Raw genomic sequence first — 26,100 nt, 5'->3', positions numbered from 1 at the left:
CCCGTGTCCGCAGCTCGGTTACCCCGTCTCCGCCCGGTGGGCCCCGCAGTTCTGGGGACATTGCCCCTTTAACAGCTGTCCGGGTCGCTGCCTAGCCCTTCTCGGGACGGCGCGCGCCCGCCCGCCCAACCGCGCGCGCGCGCCCGCCGGTCCCCCGCCCCTCGCTCCCGCCCCAGCTCGTGCTGCCCGGGCGGGCGCCGGCCGCTGGCGCCGCTACTGCTGCCGCCCCCGGGGCGCGAGTCCGCCGCCCGCCGCCCGGGGACCCGGCGAGGGGCGGGGGCAGCCCCGAAGCGGCCCCGGATTGCCCCCGCTCCCGCCTCACGCTTCACGGGAAGTTTGTCCCTTTGCACTCTGCCCAGCCGCTCCGGGAGCCCCGCCGCGACGAGGTGAGAGCTGTGGGAGAGGGGGGGTGAGGGAGGGGACGCCCGCGGAGGAATGTGCCGGGCTGGGGGGCGGGGAGCCGGGGTCCCGGTTTGCACCACCCGGCGGGGGCCGGCTGGCCGCGGGAGCCGGGATCATGTGCTATTTGTCCCGCGGAGGCGCAGAGAGGTGCCAGGCCCGGGGCGGCCGTCGGTTGGTTGGACCGGAGGACACTGTCCGCATGGCCGCCCAGAAAGGCCGGGACGGGGGCCTGTGTGAAAACTTCTGGGTGAGCAAGGTGCAGGTGGCCCTAGGCCCCCTTTCGGGTCGCTCGGCCTCACCCCAGCCGCGGCTACTGTCTGTACCCCACTGACCCATTACGCTGCACCAGCCGACCCCTGTACCTCTCTCCTGGCCCATTACCCCGCCATCCACCAGCAGTGCCATCTCATTCCCTGCCCCGTTAGCCATAACGGCGTTACAATTGCGTGTCTCCATCAGTGTCCTTTCCCTCCCCTGATCAGGGTCTGGGGGTCAGGGCTGTTCTTCCTGAGACAGCCTCTGTGGTTTCAGCTACTCCCTTCCTGTCCTGGGACAGACCAGCCCTCTCACCCCTCCCATGCCCTGGCCAGAAAGGCTGGTGTGGTGAGGCCCAGCAGGACAGGGGTTTGAGGCCCTTTGGGGCCACAGAAGGAGGCTCAACACCTCTGATCTCTCTTCACAACCCTCCCACCCTGTTGTCCGTGGGTGTGGGCTGCTCAGCCTCTCCTCCCAGGGTGTGGGCACCGGGTCACCCACATTCCTGGGCTCCAGACTGGCACTTTCCCCAGGGCAGTGGATGCCATAGCATTAGCCCCAGGCTGGAGCTGGGACCTGCCTGCTTCCTCTCCCTTCTCTCCTTCTTCAGGGGGACCCTACTGCTAGCCTCCCTTCCCATAAACACAGGTATTCTGGATCCTCCAACAGAGGACCCTGGTGGTTGGTAGGATGGTTACAGGATGACCCCACCCTCTCCTGCCCATTGTCCTGGATCCTAAGGAGGAAGTGCTGGGGGCTGGTCAAGGGATTTGGGGCTTATAGGCAGGCCCTGTGGATCCCAGTTCTGGGCTGTACCTCCAGCCATTGGATTTTGCCCATCAGCAGTCTCTCCCTCTGTGTGGAGGTTATGGACCCTAGGTGGGAGCTGGTTTCTACTTCTCCCTGGCTGACCCTGTGGGGGAATTTTAGGGCAGGTCTTATGTTTGGGATTTTCTTGGATCTTGTTTCTCTTCTGGGCTTCCAATTTATGCTTTTCCCCTACCTGTTTAACATTTCTGTGTTTGCTGTCCTCTGTGTGTCCCCTTACGTTTCTTCGTAGCATGACCTCAGTCTTCTTGTCTCTCTCATTTTCTTGGTGTTGGGGACTTTCTGCCTCTCCTCTCCCCGCTTCCCACCACCCTCAGTGTCTCTGCCCATGTGTCCCTCTCTCTGAATTGCTCTCTGTCCAGCCTCTTTCTCTCTTCTCTCTCTGAACGTTCAGTGCACTTGTGAGTGACGAGGAATAAAAATATCACCGTCCCTGCCCTTGGATTCACATTGCGTTCGACCACTCCAGAGGAACAGCCATCCTCACCTTTCCTAACATTACCCCCCACCCCTTGTCCTCCAACCCTGGAACCCCAGACACACCTCTGGAGCCACGGGTGCCTCCTAACCACTCTTCCCCCACAACCAGGGTTTCCCCTACAGCCCCAGCTGGCGTGGCCAGGCCCCCAGTGTAGGATGGGGCTCCTCCTACGAGGGCCGGTGGCAGCCAGAACTGATACAGCCCCCCTGGTCTGGGGCCAGGACGCCAGGTAACTCTGGGGTGACATCCCAGGTCCCTGCCTGCTGGGAAAAGGCTGGGGAGAGAGGCAGGAACACCTCCGGGAGTCCCTGAGGAGACTGCCATTGGGGAGGAAGACCAAGGAAACAGAAACTGGGTCCTTGAGGGGCTGGGTCGCCGGGGAAGGGGGTGTGGAGAGACTGGTTCCTCGGAGAAGTTGGGAGGCAATGTCTGGGTCCCCTCCCAACATTGCCTCCCAACAGCTCTGACCTTCTCTTCTATGTGTGTCCTCCAGCTGAGGAGGGTGGGAGTATCTGGAGCCATGGCTGGCGCCTCGGTGAAAGTGGCAGTGAGGGTTCGGCCCTTCAACGCCCGTGAGACCAGCCAGGATGCCAAGTGTGTGGTCAGCATGCAGGGCAGCACCACCTGTGAGTGAGTCCCAGGGGCCCGTCTGGGCACAGGCAGGGCAGCCCGGGCCCACTGTACGGGCCAGTCCTGGCGGGCCGAACCAGGAGGAGGGCTGTGCTGGGCACGGAGCAGGTGCTAATTGTAAGGAAGGAGGCTGGGACAGGCTGGCCTTTCCGTGCTCCCAGTCCCTGGGAGGGGGAATGTTGGCCTGGAGCCCTCCATTGCCCAATCCAGGGAGGCAGCCGGGAGGGGGGCGGGTCCTGGGAAGCCAAAATTAGCTTTGGTGGCTGGAGGGGGTGGGGAGTATTAAAGGGGAGAGATGAACTAGGATAGAGGAGGGGAGTGGGATGCCCGGCTTCTGAGGGCTTGTGGGGAGTGGGCAGCGGTCGGGAGTACCTGACCTTGGCCTTCGTTCCTTTGCTTTCTCAGCCATCATCAATCCCAGACAGAGCAAGGATGCCCCCAAAAGCTTCACTTTCGATTACTCCTACTGGTCACACACTTCGGTGAGGTTGTTAGGTTGGGGGAAGAGCTAAGCAAAGAGGGACGGGGGATTCAGGTCCTGGGGAGGGAGCATTGCTGGGAAATAGGACCTCCAGGGAATTGGTTGGGAGGACCAGGACCCTTGGGTGGGGGTGGGTAGGACCCTGAACTTGTGACTAGGACCAGGAAGGGGGAGGCAGAATCCCTGGGATAATTTAGGGCTGGCAGGAGACTAGATAGGATCCTCAGGGATGATTAGGACCGTGATCGAGGTGGGGGCACACAAGACCTTTGGGCACCTAGATACCAAGGACAAAGTCATCTAGGGTTCCTGCTGTCTTTCTTGCCCCCCTTTTACCTAGGCCGAGGACCCCCAGTTTGCATCTCAGCAACAGGTGTATCGGGATATTGGAGAAGAGATGCTGCTCCATGCCTTTGAAGGCTACAACGTGTGCATCTTTGCCTATGGGCAGACGGGGGCTGGGAAATCCTACACCATGATGGGGCGGCAGGAGCCAGGGCAGCAGGGCATCGTGCCCCAGGTACACTCGGGGCCTGGCAGGGCGGCCAGGGCTGAAGCCTCTTCAGCTGCCCCTAGGGGAGTAGGCTGGGTTCTAAGCGTTGTGGAGCAGAGACCTGGCTCTCTGGTTGTTAGTAATAGGGAAGGTGATGGGGGATGAGGTTGGCTCCAACCTGGACATCAGGGCCAAGAAAGCTCAATGAGAACAGCCACACCTTTGGCGGCAGAGCGCCCAGGGTTTGAACCTTGTTTCTACCACTTGCTGCTGTCTTACCTTGTCTCGTAATTATTTGTGAGTGTAGTTCCCATGTAGGCTTGTGTACCGTAGTCAAGGTGTTTACTGTAGGAAAAGCCAGTTGTGGATAACTGAGAGTTGACCATAATCTCTCTGACTGCAGCATAGTGACCTTGCATACAGGCTCCGGGCTTGCATTTTGGCTCACTGAATACTAGCCTCTGACCCTGGGCAAATGTGAACCTCTCAGAGGTTGCTTTCCCATCTGTAAAATGGGAATGATCCCATCCCTCCCTTGGGGCTGTGGTAAGGGTTAAACAGGGTCACTTGAGACCTGGCCTGGCCTGGGTGCTGGGCGCCACAGGTGTGCCATGAACAGCAGCATCTTTGTGCTTCTCTGTGTCCCCCTCCAGCTCTGTGAGGACCTCTTCTCTCGTGTTAGTAAGAACCAGAGTGCTCAGCTATCCTATTCTGTGGAGGTAAGCCCAGGTCTTGGGAGGGGGCTGGGAGGGGAGCCACAGTGTCCCCTGGGTAGGGAGGAGGTGAGCAGAGCGATTAAGACCAAGTGCAGTCTCTGGAGTCAGGCAGCCTGGGATCTGCTCTAGGCTTTACCAGTTAGTAACTGTGGCTTTGGGCAAACGACTTCTCTCTCGGCTCCAGAGCGTTTTTATCTGAAATGATAATGATCAGGGTTCCCCTTCCTAGGGTTGTTGGAAGGCTCAGTGAGCTTGCACATGTAAAATGCTTAGCGACACATAGTAAACACTCAGCGTAGGTTACCTGTATTGTATTCAGTGGAGTCCAGGTTAAGTTTCCCATTGGGTGTGGTTGTTAGCTTTTTTACTTTTTTAAGAAATTTATTTATTAATTATTTATCTTTGGCTGCATTGGGTCTTTGTTACTGCGCGCGGCTTTCTCTAGTTGCGTCCAGCGGGAGCTATTCTTCGTTGCGGTGCACGGGCTTCTCGTTGCGGTGGCTTCTCTTGTTGAGGAGCTCGGGCTCTAGGCACGCGGGCTTCAGTAGTTGTGGCTCGTGGGCTCCAGAGCGCAGGCTCAGTAGTTGTGGCGCACGGGCTTCGTTGCTCTGTGGCATGTGGGATCTTCCTGGACCAGGGCTCGAACCCGTGTCCCCTGCATTGGCAGGCGGATTCTTAACCACTGCGCCACCAGGGAAGCCCACCTTTATTACTTTTTATTTGCTTCTCCCACTCAGGTGAGCTACATGGAGATCTACTGTGAGAGGGTACGAGACCTCTTGAACCCCAAGAGTCGGGGCTCTCTGAGGGTCCGAGAGCACCCCATCCTGGGCCCCTATGTGCAGGACCTGTCTAAATTGGCTGTGACCTCTTACGCAGACATTGCTGACCTCATGGACTGTGGAAATAAAGCGCGGTGAGGCAGGCTGATGGGGCGGAGGGCAAGGCAGACGGGGTTAGGAAGATGAGGGGCCGGACCCACTGACCATTCCCTCCCCACCAGGACTGTGGCCGCCACCAACATGAATGAGACCAGCAGCCGTTCCCACGCCGTCTTCACCATTGTCTTCACGCAGCGCTGCCACGATCAGCTCACTGGACTGGACTCAGAGAAAGTAGGCCCCCCCCCCCACCCGCTGCAACCCCATCCCACTTGGTAACAGAGACAGAGATGTGATCAGCGGGCCTTGCGTCCTCCCTCCCTGTCCCGGCTTGGTTGAGTGCCTCCTCTGAGCTTCCACAGCCCCCCGTGCTTCCCCTATCAGATCAGTGGCATAGTTTCCTTTTGCATGTTTGTTCTTCTAGCTAGGCTCCTTGGGGCAGGTCTTGGAGCCCACTGTGTGCCTTGTCCCGGCACACAGTGGGCATGTGAATATCTGTGATTGAATAAATGAAGAAAAGGACAACTAACCAAACCCTCACTGTCATCTTATGTATTCCCCTTCCGTCCCCCACTCCTGGCTTTCTCCATCCCTTGCCAACTGCCTAGTCCCCTTGCTGGGTGTTCCCTTGATATGCCTGCCCCGCACTGACCCAGTCACCTCCTGTCTCTTTCCTCTGACCCAGGTCAGTAAGATCAGTTTGGTGGACCTTGCTGGCAGTGAGCGGGCTGACTCCTCAGGGGCCCGGGGCATGCGCCTGAAGGTGAGGGGCTTGGGAGGGTCGGACAGGGCAGTGTTGGGGGCTGTGTTCAGTGGTCTCAAATCATAACTGGGACTCTGGCTGTGGGGGGAGTGGGGGAAGGGGATCGGAGTGGGAGAAGAAGGCGTCATTCCCCACGTTCCTCTTGCCAGGAAGGCGCCAACATCAATAAGTCCCTGACCACTCTAGGGAAGGTGATCTCGGCCCTTGCGGATATGGTAAGACCTGGGCGTGGGAAGAGACGGGGCTCTGGGAAAGCGGACAAAGAGGGTGGCCCACCGTAACCCCCTTCCTCCTTCTGTCCCTCAGCAATCAAAGAAGCGGAAGTCGGATTTTATCCCTTACAGGGACTCTGTGCTCACCTGGCTGCTCAAGGAGAATCTGGGTGAGGGGCTTCTCCTCTCTGTCTCTCTATGGCGACCCTGCCGCCATTCCTGCCAACCCCCTTTTGATACCAGTCCCATTGACACCCCTGGAACCTCAAATCCTCCAGTGGTCCGTTGACTTTCCCCCTGATCCCCAGGGGCATCCTTTGAAAGTGTCCTGATGCTGGGATCAAGGCCACATGCTCCCTGCCGAGCCAAGGGCCTCACTGACTTGGCTCCCCCTGACTGCTCTCTGACCTCACACCCGCCTTTGACTTCATCCTCCGCCCACTGATCGCTGATTGTCCCACAGATGTCTGATGTCTCCCTGACCTCACCCCCACTTCCTCTGACCACCAGATTTCACGATTAGCTCCACAACTCTTAGCTTTACCCTACCTTGGACAGTGACCCTATTGGACCCCTGCCTGAGCAATGAGGCCCCCCGACCCTGTGACCCAGTCTGACTTTTCTTAGGACCCTGCCCAGCTCAAGCTTTCCCCTCCTTTCATTCATAGGTGGGAATTCACGCACAGCAATGATTGCGGCCCTGAGCCCCGCGGACATCAATTACGAGGAGACTCTTAGCACCCTCAGGTGGGGCTCTAGTAGGGGTGGGGTGGGACACGAAAAGTGCCAGGAGCTCAGCGGCTGGTAGCTCAGGACCCTCCCCATGAGATAGGGTTGACCCTCAGCTCTACTGCACTATGATGAAACCTGGGAGGGAGAGGGAATCGGGCAGCAGACCAAGGTCACCCGTGTCTAGGCCTCACCGGTCCCACTCCTCCCTCCTCATCCAGGTACGCCGACCGCACCAAGCAGATTCGCTGCAATGCCATCATCAACGAGGACCCTAATGCCCGGCTGATCCGCGAGCTGCAGGAGGAGGTGGCCCGGCTGCGCGAACTGCTGATGGCCCAGGGGCTCTCCGCCTCTGCCCTGGGAGGTGGGACTCCGGGAGGGTCAGCTCAGGGAGGCTCCTTGGCCCAGCTGCTTGGCCCCTGGCCTGGGACCAGGGAGGGACCACTGCCCAGAAAGCCCAGCAAGTGCCCCTTGACTTAGATGCAGATGTGGAGAGGGGACAGGTCACGCCTTCAGGTATTACAGAGCTGGGAGGGACTGATCCTCCTGGGGAGAGGCAGGCAGGATTCAGAGGGACCTTGACAGGCTCCTGGAACTACCGAAACGACAGGAGCAGGAGTAAATGGCAAGTCATGCGTTTATGGTTTGAACAGTAAGTCATTAAGAATAGGCTGCTGGGCACCTGCCTTGACAGAAGTTCTTGTGAAACATTGGGAATTAAATTGACCGTAAGCTTAATAATAGTCAACAGTGGACTAATTTCTGAAACGTAAGGCTCAGTCTCCTTACTGTGAAATGGCATCTGTATTAGATAGTCTATGATCCGTGTTGGCTGTGTCCAGTGTGGACTGTGCATTCAGTCTTGGGGTCCATCCCATTGAGGAATTGGGGTGCTAAGGGGCACGGTGGGGAGAATAAGGGTTCTTGGGAAGAGAAGGTAGACACGATGTTCACCTCTGTACATTTGAAGGGTAGTCTTGCAAAAGAAAAAAGCAGTGTAGTCTTTCTCATCCCAGAGGGCAGAACTAGAAACAGAGCTACATGTAACATGGGGCAGATTTCAGCTAAGAAAAGTTCTCAGCTAAGAACTTTCTGATGGTACAAGTCATCCTGCAATGGAAGGAACTGGCTACCTTGTTCAGTAATGAGCTTTCCATCCCTGGAGGGGAACAAGCAGAGACTCGGTGTCCATTTGTCAAGGCTGCAGTAGGAGGGCTCCCTACTTTGTGGAGGTGGACCATGGGTCTTCTGCAGTCCTTCCAAGCTGGTCCCCTGTGAGACCTTCTCTGTTTCCGATCAGTTCCATCTTTCCTTGGCCTCCTTCTTTTACCTTCTTCTCCCTCCTAGGCCTGAAGGTGGATGAGGGGAGTCCCGGAGGTGCTCTGCCAGCTGTATCGTCTCCCTCTGCCCCAGCTTCGCCCTCGTCCCCCGCAGCACACAACGGGGAGCTGGAGCCATCGTTCTCCCCCAGTGCCGAGCCCCAGATTGGGCCTGAGGAGGCCATGGAGAGACTGCAGGTGGGAAGCTGGAGCTGGCAAGGGGTGGGGCTCTGGGGGCTGCTGGGAATCACCCCCTGGGAGGTGCTTGTCCCAGTCTGTCCTGACCCCTGCCCGTCTTGTGCCCCCAGGAGACAGAGAAGATTATAGCTGAGCTGAATGAGACCTGGGAGGAGAAGCTACGTAAGACGGAGGCCTTGAGGATGGAGAGGTGTGAGGGTGGGGCCGACAGCTGGAGCCCTTGAAGGAGTGAGGTGGGGAGGGAAGGTCAGGCCCTGCAGGGGAGGGGTTCGTGGGTACCGATGACAAGACCAATATCTGCCTCTCCTTTGCCTACAGAGAAGCGTTGCTGGCTGAGATGGGGGTGGCTGTCCGGGAAGATGGGGGAACCGTGGGCGTCTTCTCTCCGAAGAAGGTGAGTGAGGAGGCCTCAGGGACTCTGGATGCTGAAAGAAGAGGATTGGGGTGGCAGGGTCATGAGTTTTAATTCTGATCTCAGGTCTCTGAATTGTCCCTCCATCACCTCTGTCCCCACTCCTGCTTCTCCCCTCTCTGTTCTCCGGCCGTCCCTGTCTTCTGCCTCCATCTAGGGACCACAGGATGCCAGGGTCCCTGCCCTTAGGGGGATTTCAAGAGCTGCTTAGAATCTAGGTATTTATAAATAGACACCCACACACGTGCGCGTATGAGTTCACGCGTAGAACGTATCTCTGGATTCATAAGAAACTGGTTACGGTGGTTACCCCAGGGGAAAGGGAGAGGACCCTGGGAGATGGCAGGTTGGTTGGGATAGCAACTTGTCCACCGTGTACACTTCTGTATCATTTGGATTTTGTAACTTGTGTATGTGTTAGCTATTCAAAAACAAGCAAACAAATGCAAAAAACCCTAAAAAGTACGTTTCGAAAGGATAACTTGGGAAGACAAGACTGTAAAAGGAATAGAACAGTAAGTACTAACCTGTAGGATGTTGCTTGTAAACGCAGCGAGAGGCTTAAAGATGGAAGCGTCAGTGCGGCCTGGAGGTGTATGGAAACTGGTTTCCTGGAGAAGGTGGTTTGGAAAGTGGAGCCTGAAAGATGGACGGGGGGCGTGGTAGAGAGGAGCAGAGAGAACATCGGGCCGAGCAAACGTGGGGTATTGTCGGCCGAGTGGGGCGCACCAGCACCTGTCACGTGCCCGCTGTGTAGTAAGCGCTCAGTAAGGCTTTGTGGAGAGGAAGGAAGGAAAGAAGCAGGGCAGGAGTGATCAGGCTCAGTTGGAGGCAGGAATGGTATTCAAAACCTTTAGCAACCAGCACAGCACGGGGACCAACCAGTCAGAGTGGACGCTGGCTTCCGACGGCCAGCACAGCTGTAGTGGTGCACACTGGTGAAACGGTGATGCAGAGGCCAGTTTGGGCAAAGCAGGAACTTCCAGTCCCAGCCCTGGAATGGAGCCAGCCACGTCTGTCAGGGCTGTGGTATGAAGCATCATAGCATCAGGCTCTAAGTGAGATACACCTCTTCCAGGCAGTGGGTTACTGGAAGGAGACCCCTCCGATTTTCATACGGATATGGCGTCTGGGTGACTGAGCAAGCAGGGATGATTGAACAGGGATCCAGACAGAGGAGAGGGGTTTGCCTGGCCTGAGGCACGGCCAGGGGCGAGAGAGCTGTCAGTGGGTGATTGAGGGTGGCAGGCAGGGCTGAGGGGTCAGGTCCGGGGCTGGGCACCCAGGGCTTTGGGATCCCCCAGAGGCGCACATCTGGGAGGAGGGACTGCAGGGGGCTCTCGGCATGGCTTGCCAGCCACCTGGGGGTGCCAGGTACCTGTGGAGCTTCTGCCACAGCTGCAGGGCTAGGGAAAGGTAGAAAGGGATGGACAGGCTGATGGATGGGTTTTTCTTTCCTGGAGAGGCTCACACTGTGCAAGGTGCCACCTGCTAGAGCTTGGGACCAACAGGAGGGACTTCTGTTCTGTTTTGTTCTTAGTTGTTCTTGTAAAGGTGGCACGCCCCACCGGGAACGTTGACTTTGTACAGTGAGGTGCAAAGGAAATCTCCTTCCTTCCCACCCTCGGGTTCCCCTCCCAGAGGCGAGTCCTGTTGCTGGCTCCTGATGTGTTCTTCTAGAGGTAGTCTCTGCACGTACAGGCGTGTGTTATAATCATCCACGTACGCATGCACACATCGCCCCTCTTTGCCGTGGTGCTGGTTCCACACTTGACATGTTACTTTTTCACGTATCAGTGTATCGCAGTTCTGTCCGTTTTTTTTTTTTTCCCCCACAGTGTCAGAATATTCTATTGTATAGACGTAGGATAATTTTTTTTAACCAGCTTCCTACTGATGGACATTTAGGTCGTTTCCCATTCTTTGATACTATAAACAACGTTACAGAAGATAGTCTTACTAATGGTCTGCTGTCTGTAGAACATATTCCTAGAAGTGGAGATTTGGGGGCCACCAGTAGCCAGGTAGAACTTTGATCTCTTTTGCCAGCGTGCCTCCAGAGATTTTAACCATGACCACTTACACTCCCAAGAGCATCATACAAGACAGCCCGTGTTCCCTCATCCTCTTCAACTTCTTGATCTTTGCCCATCTGATTGGTAAAAAAAAGCATCTTAGGGGAGGTAACTTCGGCATTTTCTCCAGGTGGCGAGACATTCTCGTAAGTTTAAAAGTCATGTGGATTTCAGAGAGAAAGCTGTTAGGCTCACAGGAGAAACGGGTTTGGTGGGGGTGACTCCAACCTAGGAAACATCGAGTGGAGAATTGGATCCTTGGGGCAGAAGCTCCAGTTTGTCCTGGAGAGAGCCAAGGGCCTTAGGGAAAGCCCCTTCTTTCCTGAGACCTCGCCACCAGGCCTAAGGACTTCCTAAGTCAGTAATTTTCAAACCTGGCTCGGAGCTTCCTTCACAGGGAATGGGGAGGCGGGGGCAGGACTGGACTCTGGGTCCCCTGCCCCCACCTCGGCCTGAGCAGCTCTCTGCTTATCTGCTTGACGTGTTAGGCTTCTAGGTAAGGTTTCCTGTGAACAAAGGGTTCCAGGGCTGAATAAAGATTGAAAAGCACTGCCCTAAATCATGTCCCCTCTCCCGAGGGATAGATCGCTTTCTGCTTCCAGGACCCATCCGTGTTTGCCATTCCCAAGCAGGCCTGACACTGCAGTGTCGGGAGGGGCGTGGTCATCCCTCAGGAGAAGAGGAAGTGTTGCAGAGTCATCGTTGGAGAGGCCGATGCACAAATACACAACGCATCCACTGTGGACGTAGCCTTGGGCTTCCTGTTCGGGGACTCCCACAGAAAGATGGGGCCTTGACTGCTGGCTGTCTTCCCCTACACCCTGTGCTCCCCTGCCTCCGTGCCTTTGTTCAGACTCCTCTTTCACCTGAAACACTCTTCCTTGTTCATGTCCACGTCCTCCTTATCATCAGAGACCAGCTCCCATACTGCCTTTTGCATGAAGCTCCCCTGACCCCCATGAGCTCCCATTGGTCTTCATTTTATTCATTTTTGTGTATGAGCCCCTCCCAGGATACAGTGGGATGAATGAATGAATGAATGAATGAGCTAAGTGAGAGCGTGAAAAGTTCAGGAAGTCTATTATGAGGCATGTGTTTCTTACCTGCAATGGTGTTTCCACGACAAGTCTTATCTCCCCAAGTTGGCTCTGATTTCCTGACCAACGGGGCAGCAGCCTCTAGGTGTGACTCATCTCTGTCCTGCCTGGCACCACAGTGGGGTCTTGCACATAGAAAGGCCACGGTATATCCTCGCAGAACAGAGGCAGGGGATCTTGTGTTCGGGTGGAAGGCCTGGGAAGGCTTTGTGGAAGAAGTGGCGTTTGAGACAGACCTTGAGGGACCGGAAGTGAATGATTTTGACAGGTGGGGGTGGGGCCAGGAGGGAGGCTGTTGCAGGCGAGGGGATGGGCAGGGATGAGCCCGGCTTTTTGGAGTGAGTGCTCAGAGCCCACTGGGTGCGAGCACAGAAGGGGAGAGGGGGCCCCGCAAAGGGGCTTGGATAAGTGGGCTGGGGCCGTGCCGTGGAGGACGCCCAGGAGTACCGGCATGAAAAGCAGACTCAAGTCAGGCAGGCATGCGTTGCATGGGCCAGAGAGGTCTGAGCAGTCCCCTCTCGAAGTGGCAAGATATATTTTTAGGGAAGAAGTGATGAGCCCTGGGGCCAGAGGGAATACAGGGAAAGCAGAGAGAGGGCAGGTGGCTTCTAAGGTTTCGGGTCAGGGAGACTGGAGTGTCCAGGTGCCTCTGAAGAAATGGGGCCTGGGGAGGGGCCGGAAGGGTGGGGGCATCTTGTGTGCCGGGAGGGGGTGGGTCAGGCTGCCCCGAAGGCATTGGGGTGAGTGGGAGCAGGGGGTGGGAGAGCTCGCCCTCCGAGTGAGGGGTAGGGGCGCAGCGGGGAGCCTGCAGGGATGTCTGCCAAGCGCCTTCCCTCCCTCTTGGCCGCACCCCTGGTGGCTCTCCCCTGACTGCCGCCCCTTCCCCCTCAGACTCCACACCTGGTGAACCTGAATGAAGACCCCCTGATGTCTGAATGTCTGCTCTACCACATCAAAGATGGTGTCACCAGGTAGTGTTTGCTTGGGCCCATGGGGCAGCCTCTCCTTTTAGGGTGTGGTTGCAGAGGGAGGGCCACGCTGGCGACTCCCTTCTCTAATGATCTCTTGGGGACACCCCACGTGTCAGGACAGCTCCTCTGCAGCCCTGTTAGCTCCAGGCTTCCTGAGAACTTGCTGAGCCTGCCTCCACCCACCGCTTTGGAGTGGGTGACACCCCTCCTGGGACCAAACCAAACCAGCACTGGCAGGGATAGGTCCTGATCTACTGGGGCAGAGAGTGGGTGGGAGCTTGGACTGCTGCGTTCTTGGCCCCCAGCACCACTGCCTGGGCATCGCTTAGTGGGACCCTCCCTTGGGGTGGGAGAGAGAAGGGAAACATAACCCTGGCCCAATGCTGTTGAGGGCAGTACCTATATGACAGGTAACTTCACTGGCTAATGCTAATGAACCCCTGGGGCTCAGCGCCTCCAAGGTCACCTCCTGGAGTTAAAGGGATGAGGGTGCTCCTTCCTCTGCTGACACAGGCTGTTCAGCTGTCCTTGGTGATCATCATGGGAAGGATGCAGGAACCAAGGCTGAGGGCACCCACCCCACTCCAGGTTCCCTTCCCCCTTTGCTGTATAACAGTGAGGATGTGGGCTTTGGAGCCAGGCAGATCTGGGCTCACATCCCAGCTTCACCACTGCCGGGCTGCATGACCTTGGGCAAGTTACTTACCTCTCTGAGCCTCAGCTTCCTCATCTGTGAAATGGGAATAATTATACTTGGCTTACTGAGTTGGTTGAACTTGTGTTCAGAAGGGGCTTGGTATATGTATGACTGGCACATGCTCAGAAATTGTTGGCCATTGCTTCCCCAGGGTCGGCCAGGTCGATGTGGACATCAAGCTGACTGGGCAGTTCATTCGGGAGCAACACTGTCTGTTCCGGAGCATCCCTCAGCCAGACGGAGAAGGTAATGGCTAAGGGGGCGAGACTGGAGTGACCAGACAGAGAGAGACAGGTCCCTCACTGAATACCGAGCCCTGGCTCGGGCCCTGGGAGTGCAGCCGCCACGTGACAGGATGTGTCCTCGCCCTGAGAGGGGGCTTCGAACTCCTGGTCAGCAGTGGGGGCCCTGCTATCTGCACCTGCCCTCAGGGCGCAGACTCTTGTTATGAGCTGGGAGTGGTGAGGGTCCCCAAGGCAGAAACAGAAGACTGTGGCTTCAGAGGGTGAGGTTTTGGGAAGAGGAGATCCTGCCCTCTTCCTTGATTTTTTAGCCTCAAATAGCACCCTAGTCGTTTTTTATGAAAACCTGTAGGTTTTTCAGTGGGATATCTGAATTTATCTCTGAAAACCTGATTATCTATGTAGCTATGACTACGAAAGTTTCAGGCAGTTAGTCAGCCCATGTCTCCCTGTGGTTCCAAAACTTTCAGAAGTTTTTAGCTGTTTTTGGCCACAGCAGCAAAAGCTTTTAGGAATCACAAGCCCTCAGGGTGTAGGTAGTAGTCTGTCTGACAAGTAACAAAACAATGTTCGTGGTTAAGTACCACTTAGGACATATTCTGAGGTCACCGTTTTGTTCTGGTTGGGTCTTTTTTTAATGTTTATTTATTTGGTTGCATTAGGTCTTAGTTGTGGCAGGTGGGCTCCTTAGTTGTGGCACGTGGGCTCCTTAGTTGCAGCAGGTGGGCTCCTTAGTTGTGGCTCACGGGTGCCTTAGTTGCGGCTTGCTGGTTTCTTAGTTGTGGCACATGGGCTCCTTAGTTGCGGCAGGCAGGCTTCTTAGTTGTGGCTCGCCGGTTTCTTAGTTGTGGCACATGGGCTCCTTAGTTGCAGCAGGCGGGCTCCTTAGTTGTGGCTCAAGGGTTCCTTTAGTTGTGGCTCACCAGCTCCTTAGTTGTGGCACGTGGGCTCCTTAGTTGCAGCAGGCGGCTCCTTAGTTGTGGCTCACGGGCTCCTTAGTTGCGGCTCGCTGGCTCCTTAGTTGTGGCATGCAGACTCTTAGTTGCGGCACGTGGGATCTAGTTCCTGGACCAGGGATCGAACCCAGGTCCCCTGCATTGGGAGCGTGGAGTCTTAACCACTGCGCCACCAGGGAAGTCCAGGTCATTTTTTTTTTTTAATGGACTGATTTGGGTTCAGTTGTGCCCAAGTGAAGTTAAGGTCTGGGAAGTGAGTAGGGCAGGGAGGTTGGCCGTGTCACACCTGAGCTCTCCCTCACCTGGAGCCCGTGCTATGTGCCTCAGGTCTGATGCTTCTGGGGGACAGGAGACAGGGCACCCGTGGTCAGCGTGTGTCTTAAAATAAGAAAAGATGCTCTCGTGTGGCCTGCAGCTCAGGTTGAAGACCTGCCCGGTGGACTTCAGTTCCATTTTCTGGTCAGTGGATTAATGCAGTTGTTCTGGTCTCGTTCAAGTCTCTAGCAGCAGCAAACGCTTCCGGCCCTGTGGGCTGCGAGCTATTGAATCCGTTCAGCCCAGTGAGTTATTACCGAGTTCCTGTTCTGCGGTTCCCTCAAGCCATGTACTGGGGTGATACCAAAACCACACAAGGCCTGTGGAGGCAGCCCACCCTCGGGAGCTCAGGGTGTGTTTGGGGAGGTGACAGGCCCGAATAGGTTACATCACCGTGGAAGCAGCAGATGGTTCTGTGCCCCAAATGATGGGGGCTGTATAAAGGGTTAGTCCATTTGGGCCTTTAAGATTTAATACTTGACCAAAGACACCTAAGAGCAGGCAGCACGGATAGAGGTGTGAACACAGAAAAATAGTTATTACTTACCATCTACTTTGTGCCTTTGCATTTTCACATGTAGCTCACAGGTGAGGGAGCTGAGGTTCCCAGGGGTTAGGGAATTTGCCCGAGACTGCACAGCTAGAGGATGGCAGAACTGGATTGAGACGCAGCATGGCAGACTCTAGGGCCTGTGCTGTGAGTCCTGGGCTGCCTCGGTTCAGATCGCTGTGGGTTCGTGTGGGTTCTCACCTGGCCCCATTTCCCTCCATAACAACTATCCCCGCCTAACCCTGCCTTTAGATTACTTGCTCAATTACTTGTTTATCATCTTTCTTACCAAGTGGAAGTTAGCTCGGTAAGACCAGGCATTTTGGTTTTTCTCTCTCCTGTATTTCCAGGACCTAAAACAGTGCCTGGCGTATCATAGGGGTGCAATATATTTGTGGAATGGATGGATGAATTGGGGGCGTGGTGGGAAATAAGGGCGGGGATAGACTGGTACCCTTCTAGCCACCTCATCCTCTTCTCTGCCACCTTCTTGCATTGCTGGTCACCGGCGTGGTGATGCTTTAGCTGTGTCTGACATCTTCTCCATCGTTTCTGCCCCTTCATCCAAGTTTCCCTTTAGCATCAGCTCAGGAGTTACCACTTTCCCATAATCATTCCCAGTCCTCTGCCCCTAAGCCGAGTTACTCTTTGCTATTTTTGTACTCCTACAGCGTCCGTAGGCTTGTCTCTGCCTTACGTTACCATTCATTCTGGTTTCTCTGTTCCTTGTAAGGTAAATAAGAACTCTCTTTCCCACATCACTTTATTTGAGCCTTTCAGCCACTCTGTAAAGAAAGACTTTGTTACCCCATTTTATAGCTCACAGAAATCGGGTGACTTGCTTAATGTCCCTCAGCTAAGGAGTCATAGAGTCTGGGTCTTTGGAATACGGGGGCCCCTCTGTGACAACGGGGCACTGGTCCTCAAGGACAGGGAAGTGCCTCAGGCATCCTCATGTCCCAGCAAGCAGCAGGCTTGGTGATTTGTACAAGGAGCACCTTGAGAGATGTTTGGGTTGGGTTGGCTTTATCTCCTCCCCTGAAAATAGTGATATTGACTGAAGATAGTTGACTGTGGCTTGAGAAGATTAGTTAGGTCGCAGTGTGCAAGATGCATCAGACAGAAGTGGGGCTAGGAGCCTGCTGTAGGAATCCAGACCTGGCCAGTAGCAGTGTTGTTTGGGAAGGAAGGAGTGGTCATCTGGAAGGCAGAAATGACAGGGCCTGCCGACCACCTGGACCTGCGAGGCCACGCCCTCTGAGGATTCCGGGCTTGCTAAGCCGCTGCTGGGGAGGATGGCACAGGGTGAGAAGGGAGCCCCCTCAGAGGCTCCTGGGAATCGTAGCTGGGGCTCTAACCCTCCTTCTGCTCTTCCTTTCCCGTGCTGCCTGCCACCAGAGGGGCCATGGCACCCCTGACAGGTACTGGGTGGTGGGACTTGGGGGTGTATGTGTGTTTTGGGGGGAATGCAGGGTGGGAATCTGTGACCATACCCCTCCCCACCCCAGGGTCTGATCGCTCCCTCTCCTCTCTCCCTGCCTCAGTGGTGGTCACCCTGGAGCCTTGTGAAGGAGCCGAGACCTATGTCAACGGGAAACTTGTGACTGAGCCTGTGGTGCTGAAGTCAGGTAGAGGAGGGGGCAGTGAGGGTCCTGGGCCCTGGCTGTGCAAGGAGGAGCTTCTTGGGTGACTCCTGGGCAGGACCCAGAAACAAATAGGAAACAGCGTGGGAATGTGAAGACGGAACTGGGAAGGGAAGAGAGAGGGAGTCAGGTTTTGGTTTGTCTCACTGCCTCAGGGCAACAGGAAGAGGATGCCAAGCTCCTGATTTCCTTTGGCTGTCAGGGACAGGGCGGTTCCTGGGGCCAGCTAGGGGAGCCTCAGCTCCAGCCGCTCTTGGATTTGGGGTGATGGAAGAGATTGTGTTGGGGCTCCTGGGATTTGTGGGCAAGGCCCTGTGCACCTCGGGCACGCGGAGGGGTGTGCTGCCGTGGGCGAGTGAGTCCACTTCTCCATCCTCCTATCTCCAGGGAATAGGATTGTGATGGGCAAGAACCACGTTTTCCGCTTCAATCACCCGGAGCAGGCGCGGCTAGAGCGGGAGCGAGGGGTCCCCCCGCCCCCAGGACCGCCCTTCGAGCCCGTCGACTGGAACTTTGCCCAGAAGGAACTGCTGGAGCAGCAAGGCATTGATATCAAGCTGGAGATGGAGAAGAGGTGCGTGGGGAGGGTGCTTGCGCCCCAGGGCCCTGCTGACCGTCCCTCCCAGGTGCCCAGCCCCCAGCACCCTCCTGCTGTCAGACGCCCTATTGAGGTGGCTCCAGAACCTCAGAGCTCTTCCTCCCCTCCTCACCCAACCCCAGGCTGCAGGATCTGGAGAACCAGTACCGCAAAGAAAAGGAGGAGGCTGATCTTCTGTTGGAGCAGCAGCGGCTGGTGAGGGGCTGGCCAGGGGTGCGGTGGGGCAGGCAGAGGCGGGAGGTGGGCTGGTGGGCACTGGAGCAGCCGGCCTGGCAGAGCTTCAGCCTGACTCTGAGCTTGGTCACCCTGCCTGAGCCAGAGTGGGGAGTGGGCCCGGGGCTAGGGGGTAGAGGTGGCATCTAGGAGGAGACAGGAGAGAAATGTGACCCAGGGAGGAACCCATGCAGGGTTCCTCCCAGGTGACTGGGGCTTCCTGGACTCTAGCTGAACCTGTGCCACCTTTATGATTTTTACCAAATCCAAGTACCGCCCGTGTTGTTATTTACTTAAGATTGTTCTTTGGGGACTTCCCTGGTGGTCCAGTGGTTAAGACTCCATGCTCCCAATGCAGGGGGCCTGGGTTCGATCCCTGATCAGGGAACTAGATCCCGCATGCCGCAACTAAGACCCGGCGCAGCCAACCAAATAAATCAATAAATAAATATTAAAACAAAAAAAAAGATTGTTCTTTGAATGGACTTACTTTCAAATCTTTAACCGCATCCTGAGCGATATATACACACGAAACCCATACTTGGTACGGCTACAGCTAATACTCGCTTTCTCTGTGCCACACGCTCTGAGCACATTAATCTCAAAACGTATCTGTGAGGAGGTGCCGTCATTACCTCCACTGTGCAGACGAGCAGAGGTTAAGCCGTGCACCCAGCACCGAGCCGCTCTGACCACGGTGTTTCCATGTCGCTGGGACACATGGCTCTGGGGTGCCCTTAGCCCTCTCCCCGTCTGTCTTCCCTCTCTGTGACCCCAGTACGCGGACTCTGACAGCGGGGACGACTCTGACAAGCGCTCCTGCGAAGAGAGCTGGCGGCTCATCTCGTCCTTGCGTGAGCAGCTGCCGCCCACCACGGTCCAGACTATCGTCAAGCGCTGCGGCCTGCCCAGCAGCGGCAAGCGCAGGGCCCCCCGCAGGGTGTACCAGATCCCCCAGCGACGGCGGCTGCAGGGCAAAGACCCCCGCTGGGCCACCATGGCCGACCTGAAGATGCAGGCAGTGAAGGAGATCTGCTACGAGGTGGCCCTGGCCGACTTCCGCCACGGGCGGGCCGAGATCGAGGCCCTGGCTGCCCTCAAGATGCGGGAGCTGTGCCGCACCTACGGCAAGCCTGAGGGGCCCGGGGACGCCTGGAGGGCCGTGGCCCGGGATGTCTGGGACACGGTGGGCGAGGAGGAAGGCAGCGGAGGTGGAGGTGGCGGCAGTGAGGAGGGAGCCCGCGGCGCAGAGGTGGAGGACCTCCGGGCTCACATCGACAAGCTCACGGGGATCCTGCAGGAGGTGAAGCTGCAGAACAGCAGCAAGGACCGCGAGCTGCAGGCCCTGAGGGACCGCATGCTTCGCATGGAGAGGGTCATCCCCCTGACCCAGGTAGGACGGGCCCGGCCCGGCTTGTCCCCGCCTGCATCTCTCCCCTGTAGCAACCTGAACCTCCCACCTCAGAGTCCAGCCTCCTTCCTCCTCTTCCTTTAAAAAATCTTATCGAAGTTTAACACAGCATAGTTTGTGAATCACCTGCCTCACAATCACCAGGGCACTAACTGAAAACGCAGATTCCTGGGTTCTGCCCCAGACCTACTGAATCAGCATCTTTGGGGACACATCTGCATTTATAGTAAGTACCCCGGGTGGTTCTGAAATACAGTGAAGTTTGAGAACCACTGATATAAAGGGTACAGTCCTTAAGTTACCACTTAATGAGTGTTCCCATAGGTGACCACTCCTAGAACCACCCCTCTCCTGGGTGACCCTTCCTTTGGTAGCCGCTGTGCTGAGTGCTTCTCCTGTGTCACCGTGTAAACCTTCACAGTGGCCCTGCGAGTGGGAGTGTTATCACCTACCCGTTTTCCATGTATTCACTCAACAAGTAAATAGTTGAGTGTTTACTGTGTGCCAGGCATCGTGCTAGCTACTGGGGTTACTCACAACAGACAGAATTTCTGCCGCGCTCCCGCTTACCTTCTAAAGGGGGATGACAGGCAGCCAGTTATAGCAGTAGTCATGGTGTTGAAGGCTTACGGCTCCAAATGCAGCTCTTACGCCTCTCCTCACTCTCCCCTCTCCAGACCCTTGGGCTTCCTTGCTGTTCCTTGAACTTGCTGGGTGCATTCCTGCTTCAAGGCCTTTGCACCTGCTGTTCCTTCTGCCCAGAACGCCCTTCCCTCTCAGAGCCATAGAGCTTGTCCCGCAGTTCCTTTGGGTGTTCCCTAAAATGGTAACTTCTCTGTGAATCTCTTCCTGTCCTTTCACTGCATCTACCCCCACCCTGGCCTCCTGTCCTTTTCCTTGCTCTGGTCTTTTCCATGTGAATATATATTTTTATATGTGTATAAAATATATACACATATATGCATTTATATAAAATATATATAAAATATATAACATGGTACTTACATATAATGTAAATAATATATATTAAATAACTTAAATACATATATTTATATTTAACATTTCATGGAAGTACAGCTTATGTACCATACCATATATTTTTCTTATTATTTATCAACTGTGTCCGTCCACTAAAATGATGGCAGGTATTTTTCTTCCCTCTTTGTTGACTGCTGTATCCCCAGGGCACATCATTTATTCAGCAATATTTGCTGAGTGCCCACTAGGTGAGGCATGGTAGAATTTCTCAGGTAATCTTACAACGGCCCTATGTGATAGGTACTGTCATTGTTGATGTCATCTTACATGTGAGGACACTGAGGCACAGAGGCTACAAGCCGGAGATCCAGACCCACAGCTAGGAGGTGGCACACCTGGACTGCGTCGGCCACCCGACTCTGGGTCCGGGCTCCTAAACCAGTGTCCCTCCAGCTTCCTCATCTCCATGCCTCTCTCTCTCAGGACCCCGGACGTCTAGCTGCTCCAGGGCCTTCCAGCTTGTCCTCCCGAATCTGCTCGTCCTCAGGACTCCACTCTCCTCACGTGCCCCCTTTTCTCTCACCCCCTCTCCCTCCCAGGATCACGAGGATGAGAATGAAGAAGCCGGTGAGGCCACGTGGGCTCAGCCCCAAGGGTCTGAGGCAGCGGAGCAGGAAGCCCCCAGTGACCGAGCACCTCCCGCGCGGCCCTCCTCGCCGCCCTTGTCGAGCTGGGAGCGGGTGTCGAGGCTGATGGAGGAGGACCCCGCCTTCCGTCGGGGGCGCCTTCGCTGGCTCAAGCAGGAGCAGCTGCGGCTGCAGGGACTGCAGGGCTCCGGGGGCCGGGGCGGGGGGCTGCGCAGACCCCCCGCCCGCTTCGTGCCTCCTCACGACTGCAAGCTGCGCTTCCCCTTCAAGAGCAACCCCCAGCACCGCGAGTCCTGGCCGGGGGCGGGGGCCGGGGAGTCCCCAGTGCCACCCCAGCCCCCTGAGGAGCTCACCCCCTCTCTGGCCACCCCTGCCCGCAGGCCCCCAAGTCCCCGCAGGTCCCACCGTCCCCGCAGGAATTCCCTGGACGGAGGGGGCCGGTCCCGGGGAGGGGGTTCTGCACAGCCCGAACCCCAGCACTTCCAGCCCAAAAAGCACAACTATTATCCCCAGCAGCCCCAACCATACCCAGCCCAGAGGCCCCCAGGGCCCCGCTACCCCCCATACACTACGCCCCCGCGGATGAGACGGCAGCGCTCAGCCCCTGACCTCAAGGAGAGTGGGGCGGCCGTGTGAGTCCCACATCTTGGGCAGAGAGGTCCTGGCGGAGCCCCTCGCTGGGAGGAGATGCTGCTTCCCCAGAAGCCCTGGGGCAGGAGGCCCTAGAGACCAGAGAGAAGGTCCGAGTAGGTGATAGAAGATGTAGGGGTAACTGGGCCGGAGGCTGAGGGAGGAAGGAAGAGGGCACGGAGCTGCCAGGAGCGAACCAAAGTGAAGGAGAGTGACGGGAAGCTGCCTCGGGGCTGCCCCTTGTGGGGGGGGTCCCACAAACGCTGCTAGGGTGGGTGGGGGGCTGGGGTGCCGCGTAGTCGGTGTTTGACTTTCTTTTCAAGTGGGGGCAAAGGGGAGAGAACCTAGAGGGGGGTAAGGTCTCCCCGCTCCTGGCCCTGTCTGTCTGTCCGTCTGTGGTGGGTTTCTGTTTCCAGGGAGGTGTGGTGGGATCATAAGTCATTCCTCTCCCCTTTCAGGCCTCCTGCTATATTTGGGGGACCTGTCTGGCGTCTGGTTTGCCTGGGGTCCCTGAGGATGTGGGACCTTTCAATAAAGGACGGAAAACAGAGGGAGCTTGTGGCTGGTGGTCATTTGGTTTTGGTTTTCAATGGAGGTTTAGATTATATGAAAGTAAAGTGTGCAGATCTCAAGTGCGGCTCGGTGAATTTTTGCATAGGTCACCACTCAGGTCAAGGTAGAAGAATGTTTCCATCATGGTTTCTGGAATGTTCAGCATCACGTCTCCTCTTGAGTGTGTAACCCATTCCTTATATCCCTTTCATTTTTGCTTACCCAGTGTCTCCATCTCTGCCCCCAAAACTGCTGTCATTGTCCTGGAGGGAGGTGAGGGAGGGATGAGAGGGGAGGAAGAGGGAGTCTCAGCCTGGCAACGCCCAAGTGGCTGTTCCTAACAGGAAATAGAGGCATTTGGGGGACAGGGCGGTGGGGGGTGGTGTTTCTGCGTCTTTGAATCACTTAGTTATTTGAAAGTTCTCCCAAGCAGCCACGACTTCCCCAGGTTCTGTTCTGTCTTGGGTGTGTTTTACAATGAACGTGTTAATCAAGCTTACTGCACCCACCTGATTATTTCATCCCGTTCGTGTTTCCTGCCTTTTATCAGGGCGCATTCAGTATTCCAAATAGTATTTTGTCTTAAGATTGCTTTCAAGGAGGATGCTGCCTGCTTGTTTTAACGTTCTAGCTTGGAGGAGCCCGTCCATGGCAGTGCCGTATTGTACACGTTTTGCAGGTTAAATTGCAACACTGTTCTGCCTGCACCAGGCCAAACCCCAGAATCCCCATGTTTTCAACCTTAGGAACACACTTCCACCCATTTGAAAATTTGAGCTGCTTGCCCACAGCTTCCTGATGTCAGTCTTGAGGTGCAAGCAGCCAAAACCATAGACATTATCCCAGTTGCAGCCAAACCGCAGCCCTGGGCAAGGCTACAATTGTTTACTCTTGGTTTCTGCACCCTTATGCTGGCTACCTTTATTTTGGCAACTTTGAATGCCAGGTCTTCAGGGATCCGTTGACAGTGACCCAAGATTTGGAATGTAATGGATGGTTCGTCGACTGTGTTTATTTGAGCAGTTTATAATCTGGTCAAAGAGACTAAATGTGAGCAAGAAAATGATAGACTACAAAGTTCTCTGCACGTCAGAGCAAGCTGAGTGGCACAGACAGTTTGTAGGATTTGAGATGGGAGAGATAGCTCACTAATTTAAAATACAGTGGGATTATTTTCCCCTCAAGACTACCTTGTATAAATGTTTTCTACCATTTTTATCCATTTCTCTCTTCCAGCTCAATCTTTTTTTTTTTTTTTTTTTGGCTGTGTTGGGTCTTCGTTGCTGCGTGCGGGCTTTCTCTAGTTGTGGCGAGCGGGGACTACTCTTCGTTGCGGTGCAGGGGCTTCTCATTGCGGTGGCTTCTCTTATTGCAGAGCACGGGCTCTAGGTGTGCGGGCTTCAGTAATTGTGGCATGCAGACTCAGTAGTTTTGGCTTGCGAGCTCTAGAGCGCAAGCTCAGTAGTTGTGGCTCATGGATTAGTTGCTCCGCAGCATGTGGGATCTTCCCGGACCAGGGCTCGAACCCATGTCCCCTGCATTGGCAGGCGGATTCTTAACCACTGTGCTACCAGGGAAGCCCTCAGCTCAGTCTTTTAAAATGTGATGAATTTTAGATTTTATTCAGAGAATTGCCCACTAATCTCTTATCTGTTCTACACATGCTAGCATCCCTTATGCATATCAGCCTTAAAACTGTAAAGGACTCTTTTTGTCTCCATTTTTCAGATGGGAAGACTGAGGTTTGAATAGATTAATGAGTTGCCCAATGTGATACAGTTCCTAAGAGGCAAACTTAGGATTCCAGCTCAGGTCAACTTGACTGAAGCTCAGACTGTCTCATGCCTCTAGGACGATCATCTTTCCTTCTAGAAACCACGTTGCCTTCTCCTCACGTGAGTCTGCCTCTAGTTTCTGGTCTCTTCCAAAGCTGCCCTGAGAAGAAATGAGAACCACTATTTGTAAGCCTCCTCCAGGATCGTGGACAAAAGTCATGGCAGACAACCTGCCAGCTTTCTAGCTCCCTCAATTTTACCCTTGGTTTCCTTGGAAATTCAGGCCAACGGCCTCTGCCTCATTATACACATTCTCACTCCTCCCACCCACTTCTGTCTCTCTTGAAAGGCAAGAGGAGACTGTGGCATCATCTGGATAGTATGTCTCTCCTAAAGATCTGGTCACCAGATGGATGTTGTAGAAGCTGCTTCTCTCATCCCTAAACAATGCAGTGCCCCAATAGCCTCATCAATGAGGATTTCCATCTCGACTCCTCCAGGTCCTTTCTTATGCTCCCTCTGCCCCCGAACCTGGAGAAGGACTGTGTGTTCCGATAACCTGGGAAGGTCTTGCCCTGAGCTCCCGTAGCTCTTAGGCTGCAGCTGGGATCCTGCCTGATGCCCCAGGCACATGGACCAGCCTGAAAAGTTCTCATGCCTAATGAGCTAAGCTTCTTTAAAATGACCATGGAAACGGTTCTGGCTGTCCTTACGGAGTGACTTCTCAGCCAGAGAGGAGAAGCAGGGTCTCGTTCTTTAAGCCCAGGACCCCATCTCCAGAAGGTTAGGGCTGCAGTCAAACTTTGGAGCACACAGACCTGGGTTCCAGACTCATCACTAGTTAGCTGTGTTACTCTGGGTAAGTCACCCCCTCTGGGCCTCAGTTTCCTTCTTTGTAAATAGGACTAATCAGTGGGAAGATTTAATGAGATAATACAGGAAAAGGGTCTGGCACATATTGGGAGCTCAAGGTTGGTGCCTTCCCTTTTCCCTTGTTATGAACTGGAAATGAAGACTGGAAAAAGAAGAGAGGTGTCGCAAAATGAGGTCGGGTCCCCCAAAATGTCAGAGGCGTTCTCCAGCTCAACCCTCCACGATGCCCGATACCCCGTATTCACCAAAGCCTCGCCCCCAAGCCCTGTTGTTCCACTGTTGTCCGCCAGGGGGAGAAAGGGCGCACGTTCGCTTGCGGGTAGCTTTCGCTAGCGCGTTCACAGAGCCTTGAGAGAGCACGGCCTTGCGCGCTCCTGAGTCTCCGGGGGGCGTGCACGCGCAAGAGGCTGGGCGTGACGCGGCGCTAGGTTGGGCTTCGTTTTCCCGCGTGCTTGGAGCTGCCCAAGGTTGAGGCTGGGGGACTCGGGGGCCTGAGGAGAGCGGCATGGGTGTGGAGTGTAGGGCCTGGAGCTCTGCGGGCATTTCTTCTTCCGAGACCAGCTATCATCTTCGTTTTCCAGAGGGAACGACCTGACTCCCTTCAGAGTTAGTATTTTCTTCCCCATCATGGATGATCAGGAATTCCAAAGAAGGGAAAGAGAAGGGACATTCATTGGGCACCCTCTGACATAGGGACGGTGCAAGGGAAGTGGACCAACCTTAGGGGCAACGATGCCCCCATACTAGAGGAACTTTTGGATTGGGGTTTGCTTTGTTCGAAATTTGGTAAGTACAGAAAAGTAGAAGGAAGAAAATGGAAATAATCCACATTTCCTCACCACAAAGGATCTCTTGTTGTCTCCCATAAATGTACCCTAAAACGTTTGTTCAACAAGTATTTATTGAACACCCACCAGCTATGTGCTTAGCATGTTAGGTTGTGTGGGACTGCAGAGGAAAAAGAATGATGACCAGGAAACAGGATTTTCAGAAATCTGCAAATGAGTGTATGTTAGTGTCTTAAAGGGAAATTCCCATAGCAAAAGCGAGGCAGTCACCTTAGGAAGATTTCAG

At 55.3% G+C, this 26,100-nt stretch overlaps 1 protein-coding gene across 1 annotated transcript; it reads left to right on the top strand.

Annotated features, from left to right (window-relative positions):
- The first annotated feature begins 181 nt into the window (after positions 1-181).
- Positions 182-22,380, top strand: KIF1C (kinesin family member 1C). The gene is made up of 23 exons (XM_030861620.3): positions 182-386; positions 2,075-2,195; positions 2,460-2,592; positions 3,002-3,078; positions 3,418-3,597; positions 4,224-4,289; positions 5,024-5,202; positions 5,290-5,401; positions 5,853-5,930; positions 6,080-6,145; positions 6,237-6,312; positions 6,811-6,889; positions 7,093-7,238; positions 8,222-8,391; positions 8,502-8,581; positions 8,710-8,785; positions 12,867-12,946; positions 13,795-13,889; positions 17,251-17,334; positions 17,737-17,923; positions 18,070-18,142; positions 18,939-19,553; positions 21,149-22,380. The coding sequence occupies exons 3-23, from the start codon at positions 2,487-2,489 to the stop codon at positions 21,830-21,832; spliced, it is 3,309 nt and encodes a 1,102-aa protein (XP_030717480.1). The 5' UTR covers positions 182-386; positions 2,075-2,195; positions 2,460-2,486; the 3' UTR covers positions 21,833-22,380.
- Positions 22,381-26,100: the final 3,720 nt, after the last annotated feature.

The sequence above is a fragment of the Globicephala melas genome, chromosome 20 (assembly GCF_963455315.2).
Source record: "Globicephala melas chromosome 20, mGloMel1.2, whole genome shotgun sequence".
Lineage (NCBI taxonomy): Eukaryota > Metazoa > Chordata > Mammalia > Artiodactyla > Delphinidae > Globicephala > Globicephala melas.
Note: the sequence above shows the minus strand (reverse complement) of the source record. Positions and strands in the feature narration are given on the sequence as shown.